At 40.4% G+C, this 25,784-nt stretch overlaps 1 protein-coding gene and 1 non-coding gene across 2 annotated transcripts; one reads left to right on the top strand and one right to left on the bottom strand.

Moving 5' to 3' along the window:
- Positions 1–18,020: 18,020 nt before the first annotated feature.
- On the bottom strand, positions 18,021–18,111 carry LOC141604042 (small nucleolar RNA R160). The gene has a single exon (XR_012525867.1). It is a non-coding gene; the product is annotated as a small nucleolar RNA R160 (small nucleolar RNA).
- A 4,096-nt stretch (positions 18,112–22,207) lies between these two features.
- On the top strand, positions 22,208–24,745 carry LOC141598856 (uncharacterized). The gene is made up of 4 exons (XM_074418665.1): positions 22,208–22,351; positions 22,729–23,202; positions 23,836–24,080; positions 24,221–24,745. The coding sequence occupies exons 2-4, from the start codon at positions 22,754–22,756 to the stop codon at positions 24,460–24,462; spliced, it is 936 nt and encodes a 311-aa protein (XP_074274766.1). The 5' UTR covers positions 22,208–22,351; positions 22,729–22,753; the 3' UTR covers positions 24,463–24,745.
- The last annotated feature ends 1,039 nt before the right edge of the window (positions 24,746–25,784 follow it).

Genomic DNA, 25,784 nt, shown 5'->3' with positions numbered 1-25,784 from the left:
GAACTTCGGATAATCGTGAAAAATGTATTAATGCTCGTTTAATGCTCGTTATTTGAGGCTGAATCGAATTTGTTAACTCCTGAAATGACCTCGGACGCGTGATTGAAAAACAGGTAGAAAAAGAAACTGGGTCCGGTACGACCTCCTGAACGGCTCAAATTGAAGTGTATAATATACGGTTATTCGGGATTCCAGGGTCCTGGAACAAAATTCTCCGGAAATCACATAGAAACTTTCTTGGGTCAGATAAAGCGGCCAAGCAAAATTTGAGTAGCAACGGAAGATATTTGGGGATGCCGGTATGCCATAAACCCGCATTCGTCGAACCTCGGATAATCGTGAAAAATGTATTAATGCTCGTTATTTGAGCCTGAATCGAATAACTTAACTCCTGAAATGATCTCGGACGCGTGATTGAAAAACAGGGAGAAAAAGAAACTGGGTCCAGTACGACCTCCCGAATGGCTCAAATTGAAGTGTATAATACACGGTTTTTCAGGATTCCAGGGTCCCGGAATAAAATTCTCCGGAAATCCCATAGAAAGTATCTCGGGTCAGATAAAGCGGCCACACAAAATTTGAGTAGCAACGGAAGATATTTGGGGCTGCCGGTATGCCATAAACCAGCATTCCTCGAATCTCGGATAATCGTGATAAATGTATTAATGCTCGTTATTTTAGGCTGAATCAAATAGCCTAACTCCTGAAATGACCTCGAACGCGTGATTGAAATGACATCAGACGCGAGATTGAAAAACAGGGAGAAAAAAAAACTAAGTCCGGTACGACCTCCAGAACGGCTTAAATTGAAGTTTATAATACACGGTTTTTCGGGATTCCAGGATCCCGGAACAAAATTCCCCGGAAATCACATAGAAACTTCCTCGGGTCAGATAAAGCGGCCACGCAAAATTTGAGTAGCAACGGAAGATATTTGGGGGTGCCGGTATGCCATAAACCAGCATTCGTCGAACCTCGGATAATCGTGAAAAATGTATTAATGCTCGTTATTTGAGGCTGAATCGAATAGGTTAACTCCTGAAATGACCTCGGACGCGTGATTGAAAAATAGGGAGAAAAAGAAACTGGGTCCGGTACGACCTCCCGAACGGCTCAAATTGAAGTGTATAATACACGGTTTTTTAGGATTCCAGGATCCCGGAACAAAATTCTCCGGAAATCACATAGAAAGTTCCTCAGGCCAGAAAAAGCAGCCACGCAAAAATTGAGTAGCAACGGAAGATATTTGAGGGTGCCGGTATGCCATAAACCAGCATTCGTCGAACCTCGGATAATCGTGAAAAATGTATTAATGTTCGTTTAATGCTCGTTATTTGGGGCTGAATCGAATAGGTTAACTCGTGAAATTAACTCGGACGCGTGATTGAAAAACAGGGAGAAAAAGAAACTGGGTCCGGTACGACCTCCCGAACGGTTCAAATTGAAGTGTATAATACACGGTTTTTCGGGATTCCAGGATCCCGGAACAAAATTCTCCGGAAATCACATAAAAAGTTCCTCGGCTCAGATAAAACGGCCACGCAAAATTTGAGTAGCAACGTAAGATATTTGGGCGTGCCGGTATGCCATAAATCAGCATTCGTCGAACCTCGGATAATCGTGAAAAATGTATTAATGCTCGTTATTTGAGGCTGAATCGAATAGGTTAACTCCTGAAATGACCTCGGATGCGTGATTGAAAAACAGGGAGAAAAAGAAACTGGGTCCGGTACGACCTCCCGAACGGCTAAAATTGAAGTGTATAATACACGGTTTTTCGGGATTCCAGCGTCCCGGAACAAAATTCTGCGAAAATCATAAAGAAAGTTCCTCGGGTCAGATAAAGCGGCCACACAAATTTGAGTAGCAACGGAAGAAATTTGGGGGTGCCGGTATGCCATAAACCAGCATTCGTCGAACCTCGGATAATCGTGAAAAATGTATTAATGCTCGTTTAATGCTCGTTATTTGAGGCTGAATGGAATAGGTTAACTCCTGAAATGACCTCAGACGTGTAATTGAAAAACAGGGAGAAAAAGAAACTGGGACCGGTATGACCTCCCGAACTGCTCAAATTGAAGTGTATAATACACGGTCTTTGGGGATTCCAGGATCCCGGAACAAAATTCTCCGGAAATGACATAGAAAGTTCCTTGGGTCAGATAAAGCGGCCACGAAAAATTTGAGTAGCAACGGAATTTATTTGTGGGTGCCGGTATGCCATAAACCAGCATTCGTCGAACCTCGGATAATCGTGAAAAATGTATTAATGCGCGTTATTTGAGGCTGAATCGAATAGTTTAACTCCTGAAATGACCTCGGACGCGTGATTGAAAAACAGGGAGAAAATGAAACTGGGTCCGGTACGACCTCCCGAACGGCTCAAATTGAAGTGTATAATACACGGTTTTTTGGGATTCCAGGATCCCGGAACAAAATTCTCCGGAAATCACATAGAAAGTTCCTCGGGCCAGATAAAGCGCCACGCAAAAATTGAGTAGCAACGGAAGATATTTGGGGGTGCCGGTATGCCATAAACCAGCATTCGTCGAACCTCGGATAATCGTGAAAAATGTATTAATGTTCGTTTAATGCTCGTTATTTGGGGCTGAATCGAATAGGTTAACTCGTGAAAGTATCTCGGACGCGTGATTGAAAAACAGGGAGAAAAATAAACTGGGTCTGGTACGACCTCCCGAACGGTTCAAATTGAAGTGTATAATACACGGTTTTTCAGGATTCCAGGATCCCGTAACAAAATTCTCCGGAAATCACATAAAAAGTTCCTCGGGTCAGATAAAGCGGCCACGCAAAATTTGAGTAGCAACGGAAGATATTTGGGGGTGCCGGTATGCCATAAATCAGCATTCATCGAACCTCGGATAATCGTGAAAAATGTATTAATGCTCGTTATTTGGGGCTGAATCGAATAGGTTAATTCCTGAAATGATCTCGGACGCGTGATAGAAAAACAGGGAGAAAAAGAAACTGAGTCCGGTACGACCTCCCGAACGGCTCAAATTGAAGTGTATAATACACAGTTTTTCGGGATTCCAGGGTCCTTGAACAAAATTCTGCGAAAATTGTATAGAAGTTTCTCGGGTCAGATAAAGCGACCTTGCAAAATTTGAGTAGCAACGGAAGAAATTTGGGGGTGCCGGTATGCCATAAATCAGCATTCGTCGAACCTCGGATAATCGTGAAAAATGTATTAATGCTCATTTAATGCTCGTTATTTGGGCTGAATCGAATAGGTTAACTCCTGAAATGATCTTAGACGCGTGATAGAAAAACAGCGAGAAAAAGAAACTGGGTCCGGTACGACCTACCGAACGGCTCAAATTGAAGTGTATAATACACGATTTTTCGGGATTCGAGGGTCCCGTAACGAAATTCTTCTGAAATCTCCTAGAAAGTTCTTCGGTTCTAATAAAGCGGCACGCAAAATTTTAGTAGCAACGGAAGAAATTTGGGGGTGCCGGTATGCATGAACCAGCATTCGTCGAACCTCGGATAATCGTGAAAAATGTATTAATGCTCGTTTAATGCTCGTTATTTGAGGCTGATTAGAATCGGTTAAATCCTGTAATGACCTCGGACACGTGATTGAAAAACAGGGAGAAAAAGAAACTGGGTCCGGTACGACCTTCCGAACGGCTCAAATTGAAGTGTATAATACACAGTTTTTCGGGATTCCAGGGTCCCGAAACAAAATTCTCCGGAAATCACATAGAAAGTTTCTCGGGTCAGATAAAAACGGCCACGCAAAATTTGAGTAGCAACAGAAGATATATGGGGGTGTCGGTATGCCATAAACTAGCATTCGTCCAACTTCGAATAATCGTCAAAAATGTATTAATGCTCGTTTAATGCTCGTTATTTGAGGCTGAATCGAATAGGTTAACTCCTTAAATGACCTCGGACGCGTGATTGAAAAACAGGGAGAAAAAGAAACTGGGTCCAATTCGACCTTCCGAACGGCTCAAATTGAAGTTTTATAATACACGGTTTTTCGGGATTCCATGGTCCCGGAACAAAATTCTCCGGAAATCACATAGAAAGTTCCTCGGGTCAGATAATGCGGCCACGCAAAATTTAGGTAGCAACGGAAGATATTTGGGGGTGCCGGTATGCCATAAACCAGCATTCGTCCAACCTCGGATAATTGTCAAAAATGTATTAATGCTCGTTTAATGCTCGTTATTTGAGGCTGAATCGAATAGGTTAACTCATGAAATGACCTCGGATGCGTGATTGAAAAACAGGGAGAAAAAGAAACTGGGTCCGGTACGACCTCCCGAACGACTCAAATTGAAGAGTATAATACACGGTTTTTGGGGATTCCAGGGTCCCGGAACAAAATTCTCCGGAAATCACATAGAAAGTTTCTCGGGTCAGATAAAGCGGCCACGTAAAATTTGAGTAACAACGGATGACATTTAGGGGTGCCGCTATGCCATAAACCAGCATTCGTCGAATTTTGGATAATCGTGAAAAATGTATTAATCCTCGTTTAATGCTCGTTATTTGAGGCTGAATTGAATAGCCTAACTACTGAAATGACCTCGAACGGCTCAAATTGAAGTGTATTATACACGATTTGTCGGGATTCCGGAACAAAATTCTTCGGAAATCACATAAAAAGTTCCTCGGGTCAGATAAAGCGGCCACGCAAAATTTGAGTAGCAACGGAAGAAATTTGGGTATGACCGTATGCCATAAAGCAGCATTCGGCGAACCTCGTATAATCGTGAAAACTATATTAATGCTCGTTATTTGATGCTGAATCGAATAGCCTAACTCCTGGAATGACCTCGGACGCGTGATTGAAAAACAGGGAGAAAAAGAAACTGGGTCCGGTACGACCTCCTGAACGGCTCAAATTGAAGTGTATATATAATACATGGTTTTTCAGGATTCGAGGGTCCGAGAACAAAATTCTCCGAAAATCACATAAAAAGTTCCTCACGTTAGATAAAGAGGTCACACAAAATTTGATTAGCAACGGAAGACATTTGGGGGTGCCGGTATGCCATAAACCAACATTCGTCGAACCTCGGATAATCGTGAAAAATATATTAATGCTCGTTTAATGGTCGTTATTTGAGGCTGAATCGAATAGGTTAACTCCTGAAATGACCTCGGAGGCGTGATTGAAAAACAGGGAGAAAAGGAAACGGGGTCTGGTACGACCTCCCGAACGGCTCAAATTGAAGTGTATAAGACACGGTTTTTCGGGATTCCAGGGTCCCGGAACAAAAATCTTAGGAAATCACATAGAAAGTTCCTCGGGTCAGATAAAGTGGCCACGCAAATTTTGAGTAGCAACGGAAGATATTTAGGGGTGCCGGTATGCCATAAACCAGCATTCGTCCGACCTCGGATAATCGTCAAAAATGTATTAATGCTCGTTATTTGAGGCTGAATCGAATAGTTAACTCCTGAAATGAGCTCGGAGGCGTGATTGAAAAACAGGGAGAAAAAGAAATTAGGTCCCGTACGACCTCCCTAACGGCTCAAATTGAAGTGTATAATACACGGTTTTTCGGGATTCCAGGGTCCCGGAACAAAATTCTCCGGAAATCACATAGAAAGTTCCTCAGGTGAGATAAAGCGTCCACACAAAAGTTGAGTAGCAACGGAAGACATTTGAGGGTGCTGGTATGCCGTAAACCAGCATTCGTCGAACCTTAGATAATCGTGAAAAATGTATTAATGGTCTTTTAATGCTCGTTATTTGAGGGTCAATCGAATAGGTTAACTCCTTAAATGACCTCGGACGCGGGATTGAAAAACAGGGAGAAAAAGAAACTGGGTCCGGTACGACCTCTCGAACGGCTCAAATTGAAGTGTATAATACACGGTTTTTGGGGATTCGAGGGTCCCGGAACAAAGTTCTCCGGAAATCACATAGAAAGTTCCTCGGGTCAGATAAAGCGGCCTCGCAAAATTTGAGTAGCAACGGAAGACATTTGGGGGTTCCGGTATGCCATAAACCAGCATTCGTCGAACTTCGAATAATCATGAAAAATGTATTAATGCTCGTTATTTGAGGCTGAATCGAATAGGTTAAATCCTGAAATGACCTCAGACACGTGTTTGAAAAACAGGGAGAAAAAGAAACTGGGTCCAGTACGACCTCCCGAACGGCTCAAATTGAAGTGTATAATACACGATTTTTCGGGATTATAGGGTCCCGTCACGAAATTCTCCTGAAATCACATAGAAAGTTCTTCGGTTCTAATTAAGCGGCACGCAAAATTTTAGTATCAACGGAAGAAATTTGGGGGTGCCGGTATGCATGAACCAGCATTCGTCGAACCTCGGATAATCGTGAAAAATGTATTAATGATCGTTTAATGCTCGTTATTTGAGGCTGAATCGAATAGTTAACTCCCGAAATGAGCTCGGAGGCGTGATTGAAAAACAGGGAGAAAAAGAAACTGGGTCCGGTACGACCTTCCGAACGGCTCAAATTGAAGTGTATAATACACGGTTTTTCGGGATTCCAGGGTATCGGAACAAAATTCTCCGGAAATCACATAGAAAGTTCCTCGGATCAGATAAAAACGGCCACGCAAAATTTGAGTAGCAAAGGAAGACATTTGGGGGTGCCGGTATGCCATAAACCAACATTCGTCGAACCTCGGATAATCGTGAAAAATATATTAATGCTCGTTTAATGGTCGTTATTTGAGGCTGAATCGAATAGGTTAACTCCTGAAATGAAATCGGACGCGTGATTGAAAAACAGGGAGAAAAAGAAACTGGGTCCGGTACGACCTCCCGAACGGCAAAAATTGAAGTGTTTTAATACACGGTTTTTCGGGATTCCAGGGTCCCGGAACAAAATTCTCCGGAAATCACATAGAAAGTTCCTCAGGTCAGATAAAGCGGCCGTGCAAAATTTGAGTAACAACGGAAGATATATGTGGGTGCCGGTATGACATAAACCAGCATTCATCGGATCTCGGATAATCGTGAAAAATGTATTAATGCTCGTTTAATGCACGTTATTTGAGGCTGAATCAAATAGCCTAACTCCTGAAATGACCTCGGACGCGTGATTGAAAAACAGGGAGAAAAATAAACTGGGTCCGGTACGACCTCCAGAATGGCTCAAATTGAAGTGTATAATACACGGTTTTTCAGGATTCTAGGGTCCCGGAACGAAATTCTCCGGAAATCACATAGAAATTTCCTCCTTCAGATAAAGCGGCCACACAAAATTTGAGTAGCAACGGAAGATATTCGGGGTGCCGGTATGCCATAAGCCAGCATTCGTCGAACCTCGGATAATCGTGAAAAATGTATTAATGCTCGTTTAATGCTCATTATTTGAGGCTGAATCGAATAGTTTAACTCCTGAAATGACCTCGGACGCGTGATTGAAAAACAGGGAGAAAAGGAAACGGGGTCCGGTACGACCTCCCGAACGGTTCAAATTGAAGTGTATAATACACGGTTTTTCGGGATTCCAGGGTCCCGGAACAAAATTCTCCGGAACTCACATAGAAAGTTCCTCGGGTCAGATAAAAATGGCCACGCAAAATTTGAGTAGCAACAGAAGATATTTGGGGGTGCCGGTATGCCATAAACTAGCATTCGTCCAACCTCGAATAATCGTCAAAAATGTATTAATGCTCGTTTAATGCTCGTTATTTGAGGCTGAATCGAATAGGTTAACTCCTTAAATGACCTCGGACGCGTGATTGAAAAACAGGGAGAAAAAGAAACTGGGTCCAGTTCGACCTTCCGAACGGCTCAAATTGAAGTTTTTATAATACACGATTTTTCGGGATTCCATGGTCCCGGAAAAAAATTCTCCGGAAATCACATAGAAAGTTCCTCGGGTCAGATAATGCGGCCACGCAAAATTTGGGTAGCAACGGAAGATATTTGGGGGTGCCGGTATGCCATAAACCAGCATTCGTCCAACCTCCGATAATCGTCAAAAATGTATTAATGCTCGTTTAATGCTCGTTATTTGAGGCCGAATCGAATAGGTTAAATCCTTAAATGACCTCGGACGCGTGATTGAAAAACAGGGAGAAAAAGAAACTGGGTCCAGTACGACCTTCCGAACGGCTCAAATAACGAGTTTTAACACATTTTTCACGATAATCCGAGTTTCGACGAATGCTGGTTTCTGGCACACCTGCACCCCCAAATGTCTTCCGTTGATGCTCAAATTTTGCGTGGCCGCTTTATCTGACCCGATGAACTTTCTATGTGATTTCCAGAGAATTTTGTTCCGGGACCCCGGAATCCCGAAAAACCGTGTATTATACACTTCAATTTCAGCCGTTTGGAAGGTCGTACCGGACCGTGTTTCTTTTTCTTCCTGTTTTTCAATCACGCGTCCGAGCTCATTTCAGGAATTAACTTGTTCGACTTCAGCCTCAAATAACGAGCTTTAACACATTTTCACGATAATCCGAGTTTCAGCGAATGCTGGTTTGTGGCACACCGGCACCCCCAAATGTCTTCCGTTGGTGCTCAGATTTTGTGTGGCCGCTTTATCTGACCCGATGAACTTTTATGTGATTTCCGGATAATTTTGTTCCAGGACCCCGGAATCCCGAAAAACCGTGTATTATACACTTCAATTTCGGCCGTTTGGAAGGTCGTACGACCCCGCTTTTTTTCTTCCCTGTTTTTCAATCACGCGTCCGAGCTCATTTCAGAATTAACTTGTTCGACTTCAAATTCAAATAACGAGCTTTAACACATTTTTCACGATAATCCGAGTTTCAAATAATCGCCGGTTTGGGTACACCGGCACCCCCAAATGTCTTCCGTTGGTGCTCAAATTTTGCGTGGCCGCATTATCCGCCCGAGGAACTTTCTATGTGATTTCCGAGAATTTTGATCCGGACCCTAATCCCGAAAACCGTGTATTATACACTTCAATTTCAGCCGTTCGGAAGGTCGTACCGGACCCTGTTTCTTTTTCTCACTGTTTTTCAATCACGCGACCGAGCTATTTTCAGAAATTAACCTGTTCGATTTCAGCCTTAATTAAATAACGAGCTTTAACACATTTTTCACGATAATCCAAGTTTCGGCGAATGCTGGTTTGTGGAACACCGGCACCCCCAAATGTCTTCCGTTGGTGCTCAAATTTTGTGTGGCCGCTTTATTTGACCCGAGGAACTTTCTATGAGATTTCAGGAGAATTTTGTTCCGAGAGCCCGGAATCCCGAAAAACCGTGTATTATACACTTCTATTTCAGCCGTTCGGTAGGTCGTACCGGACCCTGTTTCTTTTTCTCCCTGTTTTTCAATCACGCGTCCGAGCTCATTTCAGGAATTAACCCATTCGATTTCAGCCTCAAATAACGAGCTTTAACACATTTTTCACGATAATCCGAGTTTCGGCGAATGCTCGTTTGATGTGGAACACCGGCATCCCCAAATGTCTTCCGTTGGTGCTCAAATTTTGCGTGACCGCTTTATCTGACCCGATGAACTTTCTATGTGATTTCCGGAGAATTTTGTTCCCGGACCCCGGAATCCCGAAAAACCGTGTATTTTATACAGTTCAATTTTAGCCGTTCGGAAGGTCGCACCGGACCCTGTTTCTTTTTCTCCCTGTTTTTGAATCACGCGTCCGAGCTCATTTCAGAAATTAACCTGATCGATTTCAACCTCAAATAACGAGTTTTAACACATTTTTCACAATAATCCAAGTTTCGGCGAATGCTGGTTTGTGGCACACCGGCACCCCCAAATGTCTTCCGTTGGTGTTCAAATTTTGCGTGGCCACATTATCTGACCTGAGGAACTTTCTATGTGATTTCCGGAGACTTTTGTTCCGGGACTCCGGAATCCCGAAAAAACGGGGAATAAACACTTCAATTTCAGTCGTTCGGAAGGTCGTACCGGCCTCTGTTTCTTTTTCTCCCTGTTTTTCAATCACGCGTCCGAGCTCATTTCAGGAATTAACCTGTTCGATTTCAGCCTCAAATAACGAGTTTTAACACATTTTTCACGATAATCCGAGTTTCAGCGAATGCTGGTTTGTGGCACACCGGCACCCCCAAATGTCTTCCGTTGGTGCTCAGATTTTGCGTGGCCGCTTTATTTGACCCGATGAACTTTTATGTGATTTCGGATAATTTTGTTCCAGGACCCCGGAATCCCGAAAAACCGTGTATTATACACTTCAATTTCAGCCGTTTGGAAGGTCGTACCGGACCCTGTTTCTTTTTCTTCCTGTTTTTCAATCACGCGTCCGAGCTCATTTCAGGAATTAACCTGTTCGACTTCAGCCTCAAATAACGAGCTCTAACACATTTTTCACGATAATCCGAGTTTCAAATCTTTTGTTTGTGGCACACCGGTCAGAACACCCCCATACCAAGGTACCTTACCAGACTACCCCCCCAGATGAAAGGTTGTTACCATCTCGGTTGCCCGAGGTTAGTATAAATCAAAAGCGTCCGTCCTAAACACATTTATTAGAAGTACTGTAAAGTATTAATGTTTACAACAATCCAAATCCAAACCAAAACCAATAAAGTGAATACAACTGAGGACAACTACAAAATCATAGCTAAGACTCGTGACTGTGATACTACAACTGGTGATGACGACTTCCCCATGACCGCACAAGCTCACCAAATGCAATACCTGTCAAGTCTGCTCACCATCCCCGAATGGATCACCGCAGATAAGACAACGGGGTCAGTACCATTCAATCAAGGTAAGACAAACAAACAAGGTAACCGACTGATCACCCTCCATAGTAACTGACTACACACCGAAGTGTGTAGCCCTGCCAGATTACCCATCGCAACAGGTAATCCACTCCGCCAGTGGGTGACCGCAGCCCATCCCCACCAAGTCCAGCTCATCAACGAGCGACTAACAATCTCTGTCCCTTAATGTGCACATCCCCTCCCGTGACGGGTTCCACGGAGGGCGAACTAGGGTGTGAAGCCACTCCCGCAAGTGACTCCACCACAATCACACAACACCACAGCATCACAGCTGTCACAACACCACAACTGTCACAATACAACCACATCACCACCGTCATCACAACACCCATACTCCGATGATCAGTAGATAACAACAATTACAACACAAGCACAGTCTTAATTCAATTAACAGTAACTGAGTAGGGAAACCCTACCTTTTCGCAATCCGCTACGCTGTAATCAATCATAAAAATGCACAACTAGTAACACATCATCACCTACAACAACGATAATCAACAATCAACAACATATGATGACCAAAACCCTAAACCCCCAAATTAACCAAATTAAGGTTTGTTAACTTATAAGAATGACAATAGATGAACAAGAATAAGACACTTACTACGGCGATTGACACGGAATGAGATGCTAGAACCCCCAATCGACGACCTTTGACTTGGAATTGATGAAGATGATTAGAGGAGAATGAACGTAGTTTATGTTTTTGGGGAGAAATGATTTTAGAAACTGACGAACGATTATGTATAACCTCTAATCATTTTAACCAAAACCGCGGAAACATTACTTCGCCAGACCGGATACTCGGTCGAGTAAAGTGTATACTCGGCCGAGTATCCTCTACTCGGTCGAGTATTCACTATACTCGGCCGAGTATTCCTCGGCATAATCCAAACAGACTACACTCTTGACACTACTCGGCCGAGTAGGCTCTACTCGGTCGAGTACTTAGCTTATAAAATCCGTAGTGTTACAATCTTCCCCCCTTAAAAAGAACTTCATCCCCGAAGTTCCAACCCAACCTATGGACACCTAACACCAGCTCCACTAACCACGCTTACTAGATAACATATCCTCTCGGTATAGACTCCATAACATTATCGAATAACCACAAAATAATGTTTCCAATCTTTTCTCACTTCCATAACACTCAATAGCACTCAATACCAAGACAATCCACAAAAGAAGATCAACCATCAAACGGAATGTTACATTCTACCACTCTTAAAAAGGAACTTCGTCCTCGAAGTTTACTCACACTCATCAACATCATCATCCAGCTGCCAAAACTCTCGAACTCATAAATATCATCATCCACTTTTATCAACACTATCGAAAAATTCTCACACTCCTAAACATCGAACTACTATCATCATCCACTTTTATCAACACTATCGAAAAATTCTCACACTCCTCAACATCGAACTACTACAAGCACGGTCATGACCTTTAATAAAATCAATCAAAACAAATATCCGTCCTTTATGCTACACCAACACTCTACTTTCAATTATACTACCATATGCACAACCATCTAAATCTCTTTTATTGACCTTTAATAAAATCAATCAAAACAAATATCCGTCCTTTATGCTACACCAACACTCTACTTCCAATTATACTACCATATGCACAACCATCTAAATCTCTTTTATCGCATCCTACTCCTCTTAAGATAAATGTTACGTCCTCGTAACTCACTAATACTAAATCCTAGCTATATCGTCTCATTATCCTCATCACCACCGCATGTCAAAGATAACCACCTATAATCTAAACACTCGTCATGTATATATCCAAGGCTCTCTTACTTAAACATTTATCATACCTCAACTCATTCGGCACACCACATAGCCTATACCATAAAACTCGTAGCAAAATCACCATACTAACTCTCCATTATTACTGCAAAACAACATATATACCTCTCTATGTAAAGCACCTATCTCCCAAAAGCATAACTCACGATCCACACTCGTTACGTACACTCACACTAGATCCTCAAGTTCTTTTCTTTCATTACCGCAAAACTCATACATAACTTAACATGACACCAATTCTCAATATCCTGCACTCACAATTTCAACAAAAGATTATGAACCACCTGCCGCTTTCAGATCATTACAACACATATTCCACGAATCGCTTGCCATGACTATGACTACCGATGCCTCATCTTAAAACAAGATCAAAATTATCAGAATAACTTCTCACAATCGTGTCCCATCAACAGAATATCACTATACCATGACAACAACGAAAACATATACAACTCTCTTTCATATCATACTCTACCCTCATTCCCAAACCGAAACTGGTAAGAAACATCAACAAACAAAACAACAATCTACATGTTCAACCAAAACTCACAAGGAACAGCAAACAAAACAACAATCTATGTTTAACTGGTATGCACTTTCGAAAACTCGTATCATAATCATCTCAACTACTCCACCACAACCGGTGACGGCATCGCAACACCGCCACCAACAGCCGCACAGCAGTGCGAAAATGCCCGCATCACAACATGAAGTACCATGCCTGGATCACCACTCGAGGCACAACAACCACATCGATAAACATCACGCCCACATATAATTCCCACAAACACTGACTCAGTATAACTCTTCGGACAAGAAAACTTACTCAAAACTGCTTTACTCGACCATAACACAACATTTTATACGGAATAAACATACAAGAATCTCATGCATATCATCCATACCTTTTCACGGAAAATACATGTATCATCAATACACCTACGATTTTAACTATCCATGCCAGATCAATCAAATTATTACCTTTTTAACCTCATTCCATTAGATTGGCGTACACAACATATATCACAAACATTCATATAACAACTTTATGACTATCACACCATACCGCTTCTCGTGAGTTCAGAACTTCACACAAACATTTATACACATCATAGACCCATACTCACATCAAACTAGTCAATCCTGATCACGTAAGTTACCACTTGACAATGAATATCTCTTATCCGGACTTAACTCAGGTGCCCTTCCTAACATATCTTCTCTTACACACAATTATCACCCCTCCCAAAATGTAGCCATAACATCAGTACCCAACTTCCAGCAAACACCTCGTATATCCACATCTTATACTTCCTCACAACCAAACATACTAACCACCTCCACAAAATCAACCTCATTAGAACAGCTAACTTCCCCAAAGTAACATCATCCTCAGCCACTAGTGACACTACTATGACACCAACATCCTTCATGTGACTACTCTCTTACTATCACTTCTTAATATAACAATCTGTTTCCTCTGTTTGGTTATCTTCCCAAATACGAACATCCAATCCATCAACAAAACATACCTCAACATTATTCCCAAGTCTATCCTTTATCATATCGCTACCTAACTCTCCACCAAAATCTCAGATCTTGCAACACTCCACAAGCTTCTTATTCCCTTAATACCTCAAAACTTACGGCTAACACGTCGTCCTGCTCTCCTATATAACCATTAACTCACACCCTCTAGTGGGGATATCGTACATTTCATAATTTCCTACCTTCATGCTCCTTAACTCCGGTCAACGTTCTCTCAACTTACTTCCATCCCTTTTTCCCTCCTTTTACTCAATAATACCAAGTAATAATTCATCTCCTTCCTCTCTCTACCTAACTCTTTAGTAATTTGTTTATTTCCTCGTAGCTCCAGAACCGTGTATTCATATACACTTCAATTTCAGCCGTTCGGAAGGTCGTACCGGACCCTGTTTCTTTTTCTCCCTGTTTTTCAATCACGCGTCCGAGCTCATTTCAGAAATTAACCTGTTCGATTTCAGCCTCAAATAACGAACTTTAACACATTTTTCACGATAATCCGAGTTTCGGCGAATGCTGGTTTATGGAACACCGGCACCCCCAAATGTCTTCCGTTGGTGCTCAAATTTTGCGTGACCGCTTTATCTGACCCGAGGAACTTTCTATGTGATTTCCGGAGAATTTTGTTCCGAGACCCCGGAATCCCGAAAAACCATGTATTATACATTTCAATTCCAGCCGTTCGAAAGGTCGTACCGGACCCTGTTTCTTTTTCTCTTTGTTTTTCAATCACGCGTCCGAGCTCTTTTCAGAAATTAACCTGTTCGATTTCAGACTCAAATAACGAGATTTAACACATTTTTCACGATAATCCAAGTTTCGGCGAATGCTGGTTTGTGGAAAACCGGCACCCCTAAATGTCTTCCGTTGGTGCTCAAATTTTGCGTGGCCGCTTTATCTGACCCGATGAACTTTCTATGTGATTTCCGGAGAATTGAGTAGCAACGGAAAACATTTGGGGGTGCCGGTATATCATAAACCAGGATTCGTCGAACCTCGGATAATCGTGAAAAATGTATTAATGCTCCTTATTTGAGGCTGAATCGAATAGGCTAAATCCTGAAATGGCCTATGACGCGTGATTGAAAAATAGGAGAAAAAGAAACTGGGTCCGGTACGACCTCCCGAACATCTCAAATTAAAGTGTATACACGGTTTTTCGGGATTCTAGGGTCCCGGAACAATATTCTACGAAAATCACATAGAAAGTTCCTCGGGTCAGATAAAGCGTCCACGTAAAAGTTGAGTAGCAACGGAAGACATTATGGGGTGCCGGTTTGCCATAAACCAGGCTTCGTCGAAACTCGTATAATCGTGAAAAATGTATTAATGCTCGTTTAATGCTCGTTATTTGAGGCTGAATAGAATAGGTTAAATCCTGAAATGACCTCAGACGCGTGATTGAAAAACAGGGAGAAAAAGAAACTGGTTCTGGTAGGACCTCCCGAACGGCTCAAATTGAAGTGTATATAATACACGATTTTTCGGGATTCGAGGGCCCCGGAACGAAATTCTCCGGAAATCACATAGAAAGTTACTCGGGTCAGATAAAGCGGCCACGCAAAATTTTAGTAGCAACAGAAGAAATTTGGGAGTGCCGGTATGCCATAGACCAGCATTTGTCGAAACTCGGATAATCATGAAAAATGTATTAATGCTCGTTTAATGCTCGTTAATTGTGGCAGAATCGAATAGCCTAACTCCTGAAATGACCTCGGACGTGTGATTGAAAAACAGGGAGAAAAAGTAACTGGGTCCTGTACGACCTCTCGAACATCTCAAATTAAAGTGTATACACGATTTTTCGGGATTCAAGGTTCCCGGAACAAATTTCTCCGGATATCACATAAAAAGTTCCTCGGGTCAGATAAAGCGGTCACGCAAAATTTGAGTAGGAACGAAAGACATTTGGGGGTTCCGGTATGCCATAAACCAGCATTCGTCGAACTTCGGATAATCGTGAAAAATGTATTAATGCTCGTTATTTGAGGCTGTATCGAATAGGTTAACTCCCGAAATAACCTCGGACGTGTGATTGAAAAACAAGGAGAATAAGAAACTGGGTCCTGTACGAGCTCCTGAACGGCTCAAATTGAAGTGTATACACGGTTTTTCGGGATTCGAGGGTTCCGAAAAAAATTCTCCGGAAATCACATAAAAAGTTCCTCGGGTCAGATAAAGCGGCTACGCAAAATTTGAGTAGCAACGGAAGACATTTGGTGGTTCCGGTATGGCATAAACCAGCATTCGTCGAACTTCGGATAATCGTGAATAATGTATTAATGCTCGTTTAATGGTCGTTATTTAAGGCTGAATCGAATAGGTTAACTCCTGAAATGACCTCGGACGCGTGATTGAAAAACAGGGAGAAAAAGAAACCGAGTCCGATACGACCTCCCGAACGGCTAAATTGAAGTGTATAATACACGGTTTTTCGGGATTCCAAGGTCCCGGAACAAAATTTTCCGGAAATCACATAGAAAGTTTTCTCGGGTCAGATAAAGTGGCCACGCAAAATTTGAGTAGCAACGGAAGACATTTGGGGGTGCCGGTATGCCATAAACCAGCATTCGTCGAACCTCGGATAATCGTGAAAAATGTATTAATGCTCGTTATTTGAGGCTGAATCGAATAGTCTAAATCCTGAAATGGCCTAGGACGCGTGATTGAAAAACAGGAGAAAAAGAAACTGGGTCCGGTACGACCTCCCGAACATCTGAAATTAAAGTGGTTACACGATTTTTCGAGATTTCAGGGTCTCGGAACAAAATTCTCCAGAAATCACATAGAAAGTTCATCGGGTCAGATAAAGCGGCCACGCAAAATTTGAGTAGCAACGGAAGACATTTGGGGTGCGGGTATGCCATAATCCAGCATTCGTTGAACCTCAGATAATCGTGAAAAATGTATTAATGCTCGTTATTTGAGGCTGAATCGAATAGGCTAACTCCTGAAATGACCTCGGACGCATGATTGAAAAACAGGGAGAAAAAGAAACTGGGTTCGGTACGACCTCCGACTCAAATTGAAGTATAATACACAGTTTTTCGGGATTCCAGGTTCCCGGAATAAAATTCCGAAAATCATATAGAAAGTTACTCGGGTCAGATAAAGCGACCAAGCAAAATTAGAATAGCAACGGAAGACATTTGGGAAGGTTGCCTCTTGGGTGAGGCTTCAAATAATTAATTTTGGGTCGCTTTGTATTGTGTCAATTCCTGGTCCTGCTTTGGTTCGTATCATTTTGGGTCAGGCTTAAATAATTCATTTTGTGTTGCATTGAGTTTTGTCAATTCCTGGTCATACATCGGATCATTTTCATGTCGTGGTTTACTAATCTAGCTTATCAAATCGAGTCAATTTTGCCACCTCTAGACGATTTTGAATGTTGGCCCTCCCCGCTTAATTAAGTTAGTTATATATTCTGATTCGCAGCCGAAAATTAATTTATTTTTTTTAACAGAATTTACGATACCTTTTACTGATTTGTTAGGATGAATCGAGATCACTAGTTTCAGAATTTTAACACTTAATTAAACTTGAAGTCAAATACGGAGTATTATTGTCTTTATAATCTTTAATTTTCCCAATTATCAATACAATTCACACTACCTTTGATCAAATACGCAATTTTAAAAATGTAGTGAATTAAACTAAAATTAAAAAAAAAACAAAATACCTTTGAAATTGAAGAAAATATATCTTTCTCAAAACAAGCAGGTCAATAATCAAAGTAATACTAACCCACAAAATAGCAAGAGAAAGAAAATATCTAGCACCAAGCTCGTGTAACTTCTGACATAATTTTACGTCATGTTACGTATTAATTGGTGCAAATTATAAACTTAATCAATCATCCGTCTCAAACATTTATTCATGACAATGAAAATAAGAGGTAAACAAATAATCGAGACGGAAAGAGTAAAAGCAAAGCGATCAGAGAACTTTGAAGGCGTAAATGAATTAATTCAACATAGAATAAACTTCAGATGATAATTATTTCATTTTTTCATCATTTCGCTTTGCTAATAATAACAACAAATTGAAAAAGAAATTGAAAAATTGAAAAGATTTGGGGAAATTGAGAAAAACTGGAGGAATAGAAAGAGCGCTATTGTGATTTTTGTGAGAAAAGGGGATAAATCGGCGGATTATATAACTTCAATTAGGTCATTAATTAGGGTTTTTAACATTCAATTTTCTCCAAAGATGGGCTGGGCCGCTGCGTTTTGAGCCTACCGTTTCAAAGCCCAATGGTGTTTGTCAAATGTTCACGTGCATTACTCATTTACTCCCTCGGGTCTTTGTGAATAGTTCACATTTACTTTATTTTATGACGGGAAATAAAGCAAAAATATATTATTGTATGGGACGGATGGAGACATGCAGTAGTAGTCAGGCTCCGATATTTTGGGCTGAAATTGTCTTAACTGGACTGAACTTAATGGAGCTGGACTAAACTGATGTAAGAGTTAAGCCCTGTTCTGCTGAACTGAAACTCTGAACTTAATTTAATGCAGCTGAACTGAACTGAATTTAATGTAGCTAAACTAAACAGTCTCGGTGAATAGTTCACGTTTGCTTTATTTTATGACGGGAAATAAAGCAACTATATATTATTGTATGGGACGGAGGAAGTTTTTTAGTTTTCAGCTACCTTTTCAGGTTTCAGCTACCTTTTCGGTTAGTTTTACCAAACAGAGCCTAAGTTACTATTTTGTATTTATAAAGAGTGGTCACTTCCACGTGTCAACTAACTTACTCCCTCCAATTTCATTTATTGTTCCCCTTTCTTTTTGACATAAGAAATAAGGGAATCAATTTGCACCACACAATACACATGACCCCATATCAAATTAGTTTTGGACCACACAAAGTTGTCCTAAAAAGGAAAGAGGGAACAATAAGTAAAATAGATGGAAAGGAAAGAAGAACAATAAATGAAATTGGAAGGAGTATTTGATAAAGTCATGATTGGTGGTGCTCATAATCGCGTCAACATCAAAATCGCCATTAGGCTACCTTTACACCAAAAATAAAAAGTTGTCACTTTTTAACACAAAATTATCACCTTTTAGTCTTTTACCATTAAATAATCCCTTTTTTTATGTGATCGCATCATATTGTCAAACACAACCTTTAAATTTTTTTTTTCCAAATACCACCTTTAAAAAAAAAGTTAGTAAAACACAACCTTTAATAAATTTTTTGTTGTCAAACACGACTTTTTGGCTGAAGGACTTAGCATTTTGCAATGGGGTAACTTTCAATCGATATTTGAGATAGCAAACGATGTCGGTTTGAGGTGTTCTTGGACTCGTTGGAAAGGTGGAAATACAAGCTTTCCATGGGTTATTAACACGATGGTCAAAAGTGGCCTTATGTGGGGTCTATTGTTGTGTAAAGTAAAGCTGGTCGGAGAGATTAACGAGTGGTCGGAGATTTTTAGTGGGTCTTTTAAAGAGGTTATGATGCTTTGTTTGGTCTGAAAATTGGTATGTAGGTAGCGGGGAGTGTAAGGTAGGCCGTAGTTGTGTTGTTTTTTGTGGTTATTGGTTACAAGTGGTGGTTCGAGGGGAGTTAATTTGAAGGTAAAAAACATTCAAAAGAATGTCAAAGTAGGATTTCTTTTTTGTGGGTCAATTCACTCACCTCAAACCAGCACTTACAACAAACAAGCACAGAAAACAACACAACTACGGCCTATCTTACACTCCCCGCTACCTACATACCAATTTTCAGACCAAACAAAGCATCATAACCTCTTTAAAAGACCCACTAAATATCCCTGACCATTCGTTAATCTCTCCGACCAGCCTTACTTTACACAATAACAGACCCCACATAAAGCCGCCTTTGACCATCGTATTGATAACCCCTGGAAAGTTTGTATTTCCACCTTTCCAACGAGTCCAAAAACGCCTCAAACCGACATCGTTTGCTATCTCAAACATCGACTGAAAGTTACCCCATTACAAAATGTTAAGTCCTTCGGCCAAAAAGTCGTGTTTGACAACAAAAAATTTATTAAAGGTTGTGTTTCACAAACTTTTTTTTTAAAGGTGGTGTTTGGAAGAATTTTTTTTTTAAAGGTTGTGTTTGACAAAAAACCTTTATAAAATAATGTCTATCATCCTTCTCATTACGTTCCGTTTTTCTTAAGACCATTGCTTTTGGTCTGAAATAAGACGGGTAACATGTCATCATTTTACAATAAAATGTTGTTATTTTTTGATAACATGTTACCATTATTGTTCACATCATTTTCAGGGTAAAAAATGACACCTCTAGTCATAACATTTTGTGAATTAATTGGTTACATTTTCTTAAAAAATTGCAACATTTTATTCGTCTGACAAATAAGACCAAAAGTGTCCGTCTGAAACAAGAATTTGTGTTCTCATTATCATTGGAATTCATATTTACAAAATAAAAACTTCGTACTCCCTCCTATTCACTATAATTTTCCCTATTTCCCTTTTCGGATTACTCAGGTTTTCTTCCCTATTTTCTCTTTTGGGTTGATTTATGTGGTCTAAATTCGATTGCATGTAGGGTAGTGTGTTTTGTGTGGTCCAAATTAACTTTCTTATTTCTTATGCAAAAAGGAAAAGGGAAGAATATAGTGAATAGGAGAAAGTATATGTTATCACATGTGTTGCTTACTATGGAGCACGAGGTATTATTTTAGGTTCGTCTCTGTTATAGGATGATCATTTAGAATAGTAGTAGTTGTTGTCGTCGTTTTTTTAAACATGTCAAAACGATGATAACACGTTCAATTATCCTGAGGAAGAACTGACTAGTTAGGACTTTTAGATAAATGGAGATTTACGACGTGATTCTAGTATTTACCCATACCTAGCCATGTGGCCCATGCGAGTCCCGAACCTACCTAAAAACCATTTTGTTAAATACTATTAGAGAATATTAGAATAGAATATTAGATAGGATAGAATATTAGGAAATATATTATTATGTGGAAAGATAATATTATGGTTATCATAATATTATCATTTAGGATATTTAGGATTATTCTTGGATTATCCTCCAAGACGGTCTACTATATAATGTAACCGATTCATTAATAATAATCACCTCATTATATCGTATTATACTATCTTACAAATACTTCCAACTTCAATTTGATTTGGCTAAATTTGCCGGAAAAAATCTCAACCTAAACTGTTTAAGGGTGTGTTTGGATTGGGGGATTTGGAGGGAAAGGAAAGGGAGGGAGAGTGGGGATTTAAAATTCTTTGTTTGGATAGCAAATGAGGGGGGAGGGAAATGGAGGGGGAGTGATTTGGAGGGATTCAATTTCCCTCCTCCAAGCCTAATCAAAATCTCTCCATAATAGGCAAGATTTGGAGGGATTCAATTTCCCTCCTCCAAGCCTAATCAAAATCTCTCTACAATAGGCAAGATTTGAAGGGAAATTGTATCCAAACACCTACAGCCCATTCCCCCTCCTTTTCCCTTCTCTCTCTTTCCCTTCCCTCCTCCCCCCTCCCCTCCCTTTCCCTCCATTTTTGCTATCCAAACACACCCTAAAAGCAGACTTGGATAAAGTGATAAACTCGAAAACTGGGTGAATTGAAATTGACCTACCTTGACTTTAAAATGGTAAAAATCACAACCTTATTTTTTCCAACTCAAATCGATTTGAATTGACTTGTAACCCAATATCGACTCAACCCGATCAATGACCCGTTAACAACTTACTTTAATAATGATGAATAAGACAAAATTCACACCGGCCTTAAATATTTTCACTTAAAACTAAAATATATACTATACACTTTACATCATTTTAACATAAAGTTTGCTATCTAAGATTAGATAAGTAAAAGATATGTTAATAACCTAACTTGATATTCACCCAAGGCGAAGACATATAAGTGATCACAAATTCTCATTAAAGACGGGCATATCCGTCACAAGCTAAAGACGGGTCAAGTAATACCCAAATAAGTAGATAAGACAAAAACAAAATGTTACTCCCTAGGCATTCTGCTTTTGTCTTATCTACCCACTTGGTTATTATTTGACCCGTCTTCAACTTGTGACGGATATGTCCGTCTTTAATGAGACTTATAACCCAACCTGATCTGATCAAACATGTCTTGCTTTGACCCGACTCATAACCCACCGCCTATTCGAGTAACCCGATTGCCAGTTTCCTACATTGAAAAACTGACTGAAGTTTGCTGTAACCCTTTGTTAAGTTTGCCAGTTTGCCACTTCCCATTCCTCAAGCGGGTAAGTTTTCTCTAATCCTTTGTTAAGTAAATTAACAATTTATTTTGTTAATCAAAGTAATTTAGTGTAATTGCAGAATCTTGCCTACAGTAATCTGTAATTTAAATTAATTGAGGTTAACAAAAACTGTAAATTTGGTTTTAGTACATGTATGTTTTGATTCTAAAGATTGTTTCATGCATCTCTGCCCAGATGAATTAAGTATTGAATTTTTTTTATAAGCCTATGATTTTTTTTACATTTCCGCTCTTCCTTTTGTTTTTCATTTTCCCTTTTCTATTCGCATTTTGAGGTGTGCGTTCACCCATGGACAGTTCTAAAGGATGATTCATTTTGGGATTAAGACTCTGATGTTGTTGTTATTGTTGTTGAATCAGTCTTTTAAAGCATAAAACGAGGAATATGATACCAACCGATCCTTCGCAATCACTCTCTCTTCAAACCCGGATTCAAGATGGGGACGTAGTGGTAGTATATGAACGGCATGATCAAATGAAGCCCATTAAGGTAACTGAGGGTGCGGTGCTTCAAAACCGATTTGGAATGTTCAAGCATTCGGATTGGATTGGAAAGCCATTTGGGTGTAAAGTATTCAGCAATAAGAAGGGGTTTGTTTACCTTTTAGCACCTACGCCGGAGTTGTGGACTTTGGTTTTAAGTCACAGGACCCAGATATTGTACATTGCTGACATTAGCTTTGTTATTATGTACTTGGAGATAGTTCCTGGATGTTTGGTTTTGGAGTCTGGTACTGGTAGTGGCTCACTCACCACTTCGCTTGCAAGGGCTGTTGCTCCCACTGGTCATGTCTATACTTTCGATTTTCATCAGCAGAGGGCTGCTTCAGCAAGGTTAGCTTGCCTTCCAATTATATTTAACGGAAATTTCCCATGGTATCCTTGAACTTTGGCAGATTACACATGGTACCCTCATTTTAGTACCCCTGTCGGCCCTGTGTTTACCTTTTCCATTCCCAGAATACCCTTTTGACAAACTTCCGTCATAATGCCGTTACTCCTATGAGTAATTAGATGAGTAATTGAGTATGTTATGCTATCAAAAAAAGTGTCATAAGTCATACGAGTAACAACATTACGACGGAAGTTTGTCAAAAGGGTATTTAGGGAATGAAAAAGATAAACACAGGGGCAACGTAGAAACTTAAAATGAGGGTACCATGTGCAATATGCCAAAGTTCGAGGGTACCATGGGAAATTTCCGTATATTTAATAATGCACACTGAACATGGGTTCATGGTCGTTGTCGCCTCTCGAGGTCTTTATTCCACATGGCCGCACCACAATAATTGAGTTTCCCTTGTTTCGTTTTAAATAGATACAACTCTTAGTGTGTTTTTATCCAAAAAGCGGAAACATCCCTGAATCCCTGATAGTGTAGAGTGCTGGACAGTTGCTAAAATTGTAGCCAAACATATGTAACATCCGACTAAGTACTGAGAAATGACGTTTGTTTTCACAAAATAGGGAGGATTTTGAGAAGACAGGCGTGAACAGCTTGATTACAGTCGGCGTTCGGGATATTCAGGGCGAGGGGTTTCCTGATGAATTCGTTGGCAAGGCAGATTCTGCGTTCTTGGACTTGCCGCAGCCTTGGCTTGCCATCCCTTCAGTTGGAAAAATGCTTAAACCAGATGGGATTTTGTGCTCATTCTCCCCCTGCATCGAGCAAGTTCAGCGCTCATGTGAAGCTCTTAAAACCAAATTTACAGGTAACTCTTTCTTCAAATCGAAATTACTCCGGTCTTGTTCATCCTCGCTTCACTTGGTTTACCTGTGGGAATGGCTTATAATACTCTACCAATGGCTCTAGGGTTCTTCCAATAAGTAAATTTTTGTGTTTTTCATATAGATATAAGAACGTTTGAGGTTCTCTTGAGAACTTACGAAGTCAAAGAAGTGATATCTGAGTCAAGCAAAGGAGACGAGAATGTCAGCTTCAAATCCCCACCTTGCAAAAAAAGACAGCATTCAACTGAGAAAAGCAGTGCAATAAACGCTTCCATTACTACAACAGTGATGGCTAAGCCGTGTGCAGAAACAAGAGGTCACACTGGTTATTTGACATTCGCAAGACGGAATTGCTTTTCGTGATGGCCACACGCCCGCCCGCCCAAATTTGGATCCATACGGGTTTTGGCTGGTCAAATGCTGGTGAGAACACCTGCCTGTCAGCTCCTTGCATTGGAAATCCTACCTGTGGAATCGACTATTGACGATGGAGTAGGAACAGGACATCAAAGCAAGTCTCAGAATTGATTTTTGTATCGACTAAAAGTACTCTTTAATCCATTTTTCATTGCCGCTGTACACCATTGATTTTTTAGAGCTTGTAGTCCTTGATGATCGATGAATCGATGATATATGTTACACCTTCCTTCCGGGTAGATTTACAAGCTAATTATCGATATATAATGTCGGATACACCAGAGTTGTAATTCACGGGAGTAATACACATTCAACTTAGGCTTAGTCAACATCTAGGTAGCACCAAAACGGACACGGACACGGACACGACACGGACACGTGATACGGCATCCCATGAAATTTAGGACACGGGACACGCTATTCAAATTCAATAAAAAAATATTTTATGGTTATAAATAACGTATGATTTATTATTGTAATGTATTTGATTCTAAATTTAGTGTATTTGATACTAAATTTAGGTAACTGGAAGTAAAATTCGACCTTAACTATAACTAATTCTAATTTCGCACCCAAACAAAATCTTTAATCAATCTTTTTTGAGAATTTATTCCTCGTGTGAACTATAACATGTTTAGGCGTGTGTTCGACGAGTGTCGGGTGTCCGAGTGTCCGACACGGTGTCGGACACGGGACGGCTAGTTAGGAGGAATGTCCGTGCTACGTAGGTCAACATGCGTAGTTAACCTTCTCTCAATTTCATACTTCTCAAGGAATTTGAGAGACCGTCTCTCCCAAAACTTTGGTGTAATGGTGTAGGGAGATGGATAATGTTGGAGGAAATTGAAATGAATAGTTGCATGAATATACACAAAAACTTTAGAGAGGCGGTCTCTCAATAGCGTTATTGAGAGACCTCTCACATAATACGAGGAAAGAGTTATTTATTTTTTGTTTTTAATGTTATGTCGCCCACTAATTTAGTGGGAAACGGTATCTCAAAACTCAGAAGACCTACTGATAAATATATTAATGAAAAATTATAGCGGCGCTTTCCGTCTTTTTTCTGTTTAACTGCTTCCCACGTTTCTACAATACTGTTTTCATTTATTTACATGTCGCTTTTTCATCAGTTAATTGGGCTTACTTTCTATTGGACCTGTTTTATGCTATAAAACGGTCTTATAAAAGAGCGCAAATAACATTGTACAACCTGTTGTATGATAATAGTATACAACAGGCCCACTTTACATCTCACAGCCCAATTT

The sequence above is a fragment of the Silene latifolia genome, chromosome 9, assembly GCF_048544455.1.
Source record: "Silene latifolia isolate original U9 population chromosome 9, ASM4854445v1, whole genome shotgun sequence".
Lineage (NCBI taxonomy): Eukaryota > Viridiplantae > Streptophyta > Magnoliopsida > Caryophyllales > Caryophyllaceae > Silene > Silene latifolia.
The sequence above is the reverse complement of the archived record's forward strand: the minus strand, read 5'-3'. Positions and strand labels throughout refer to the sequence as shown.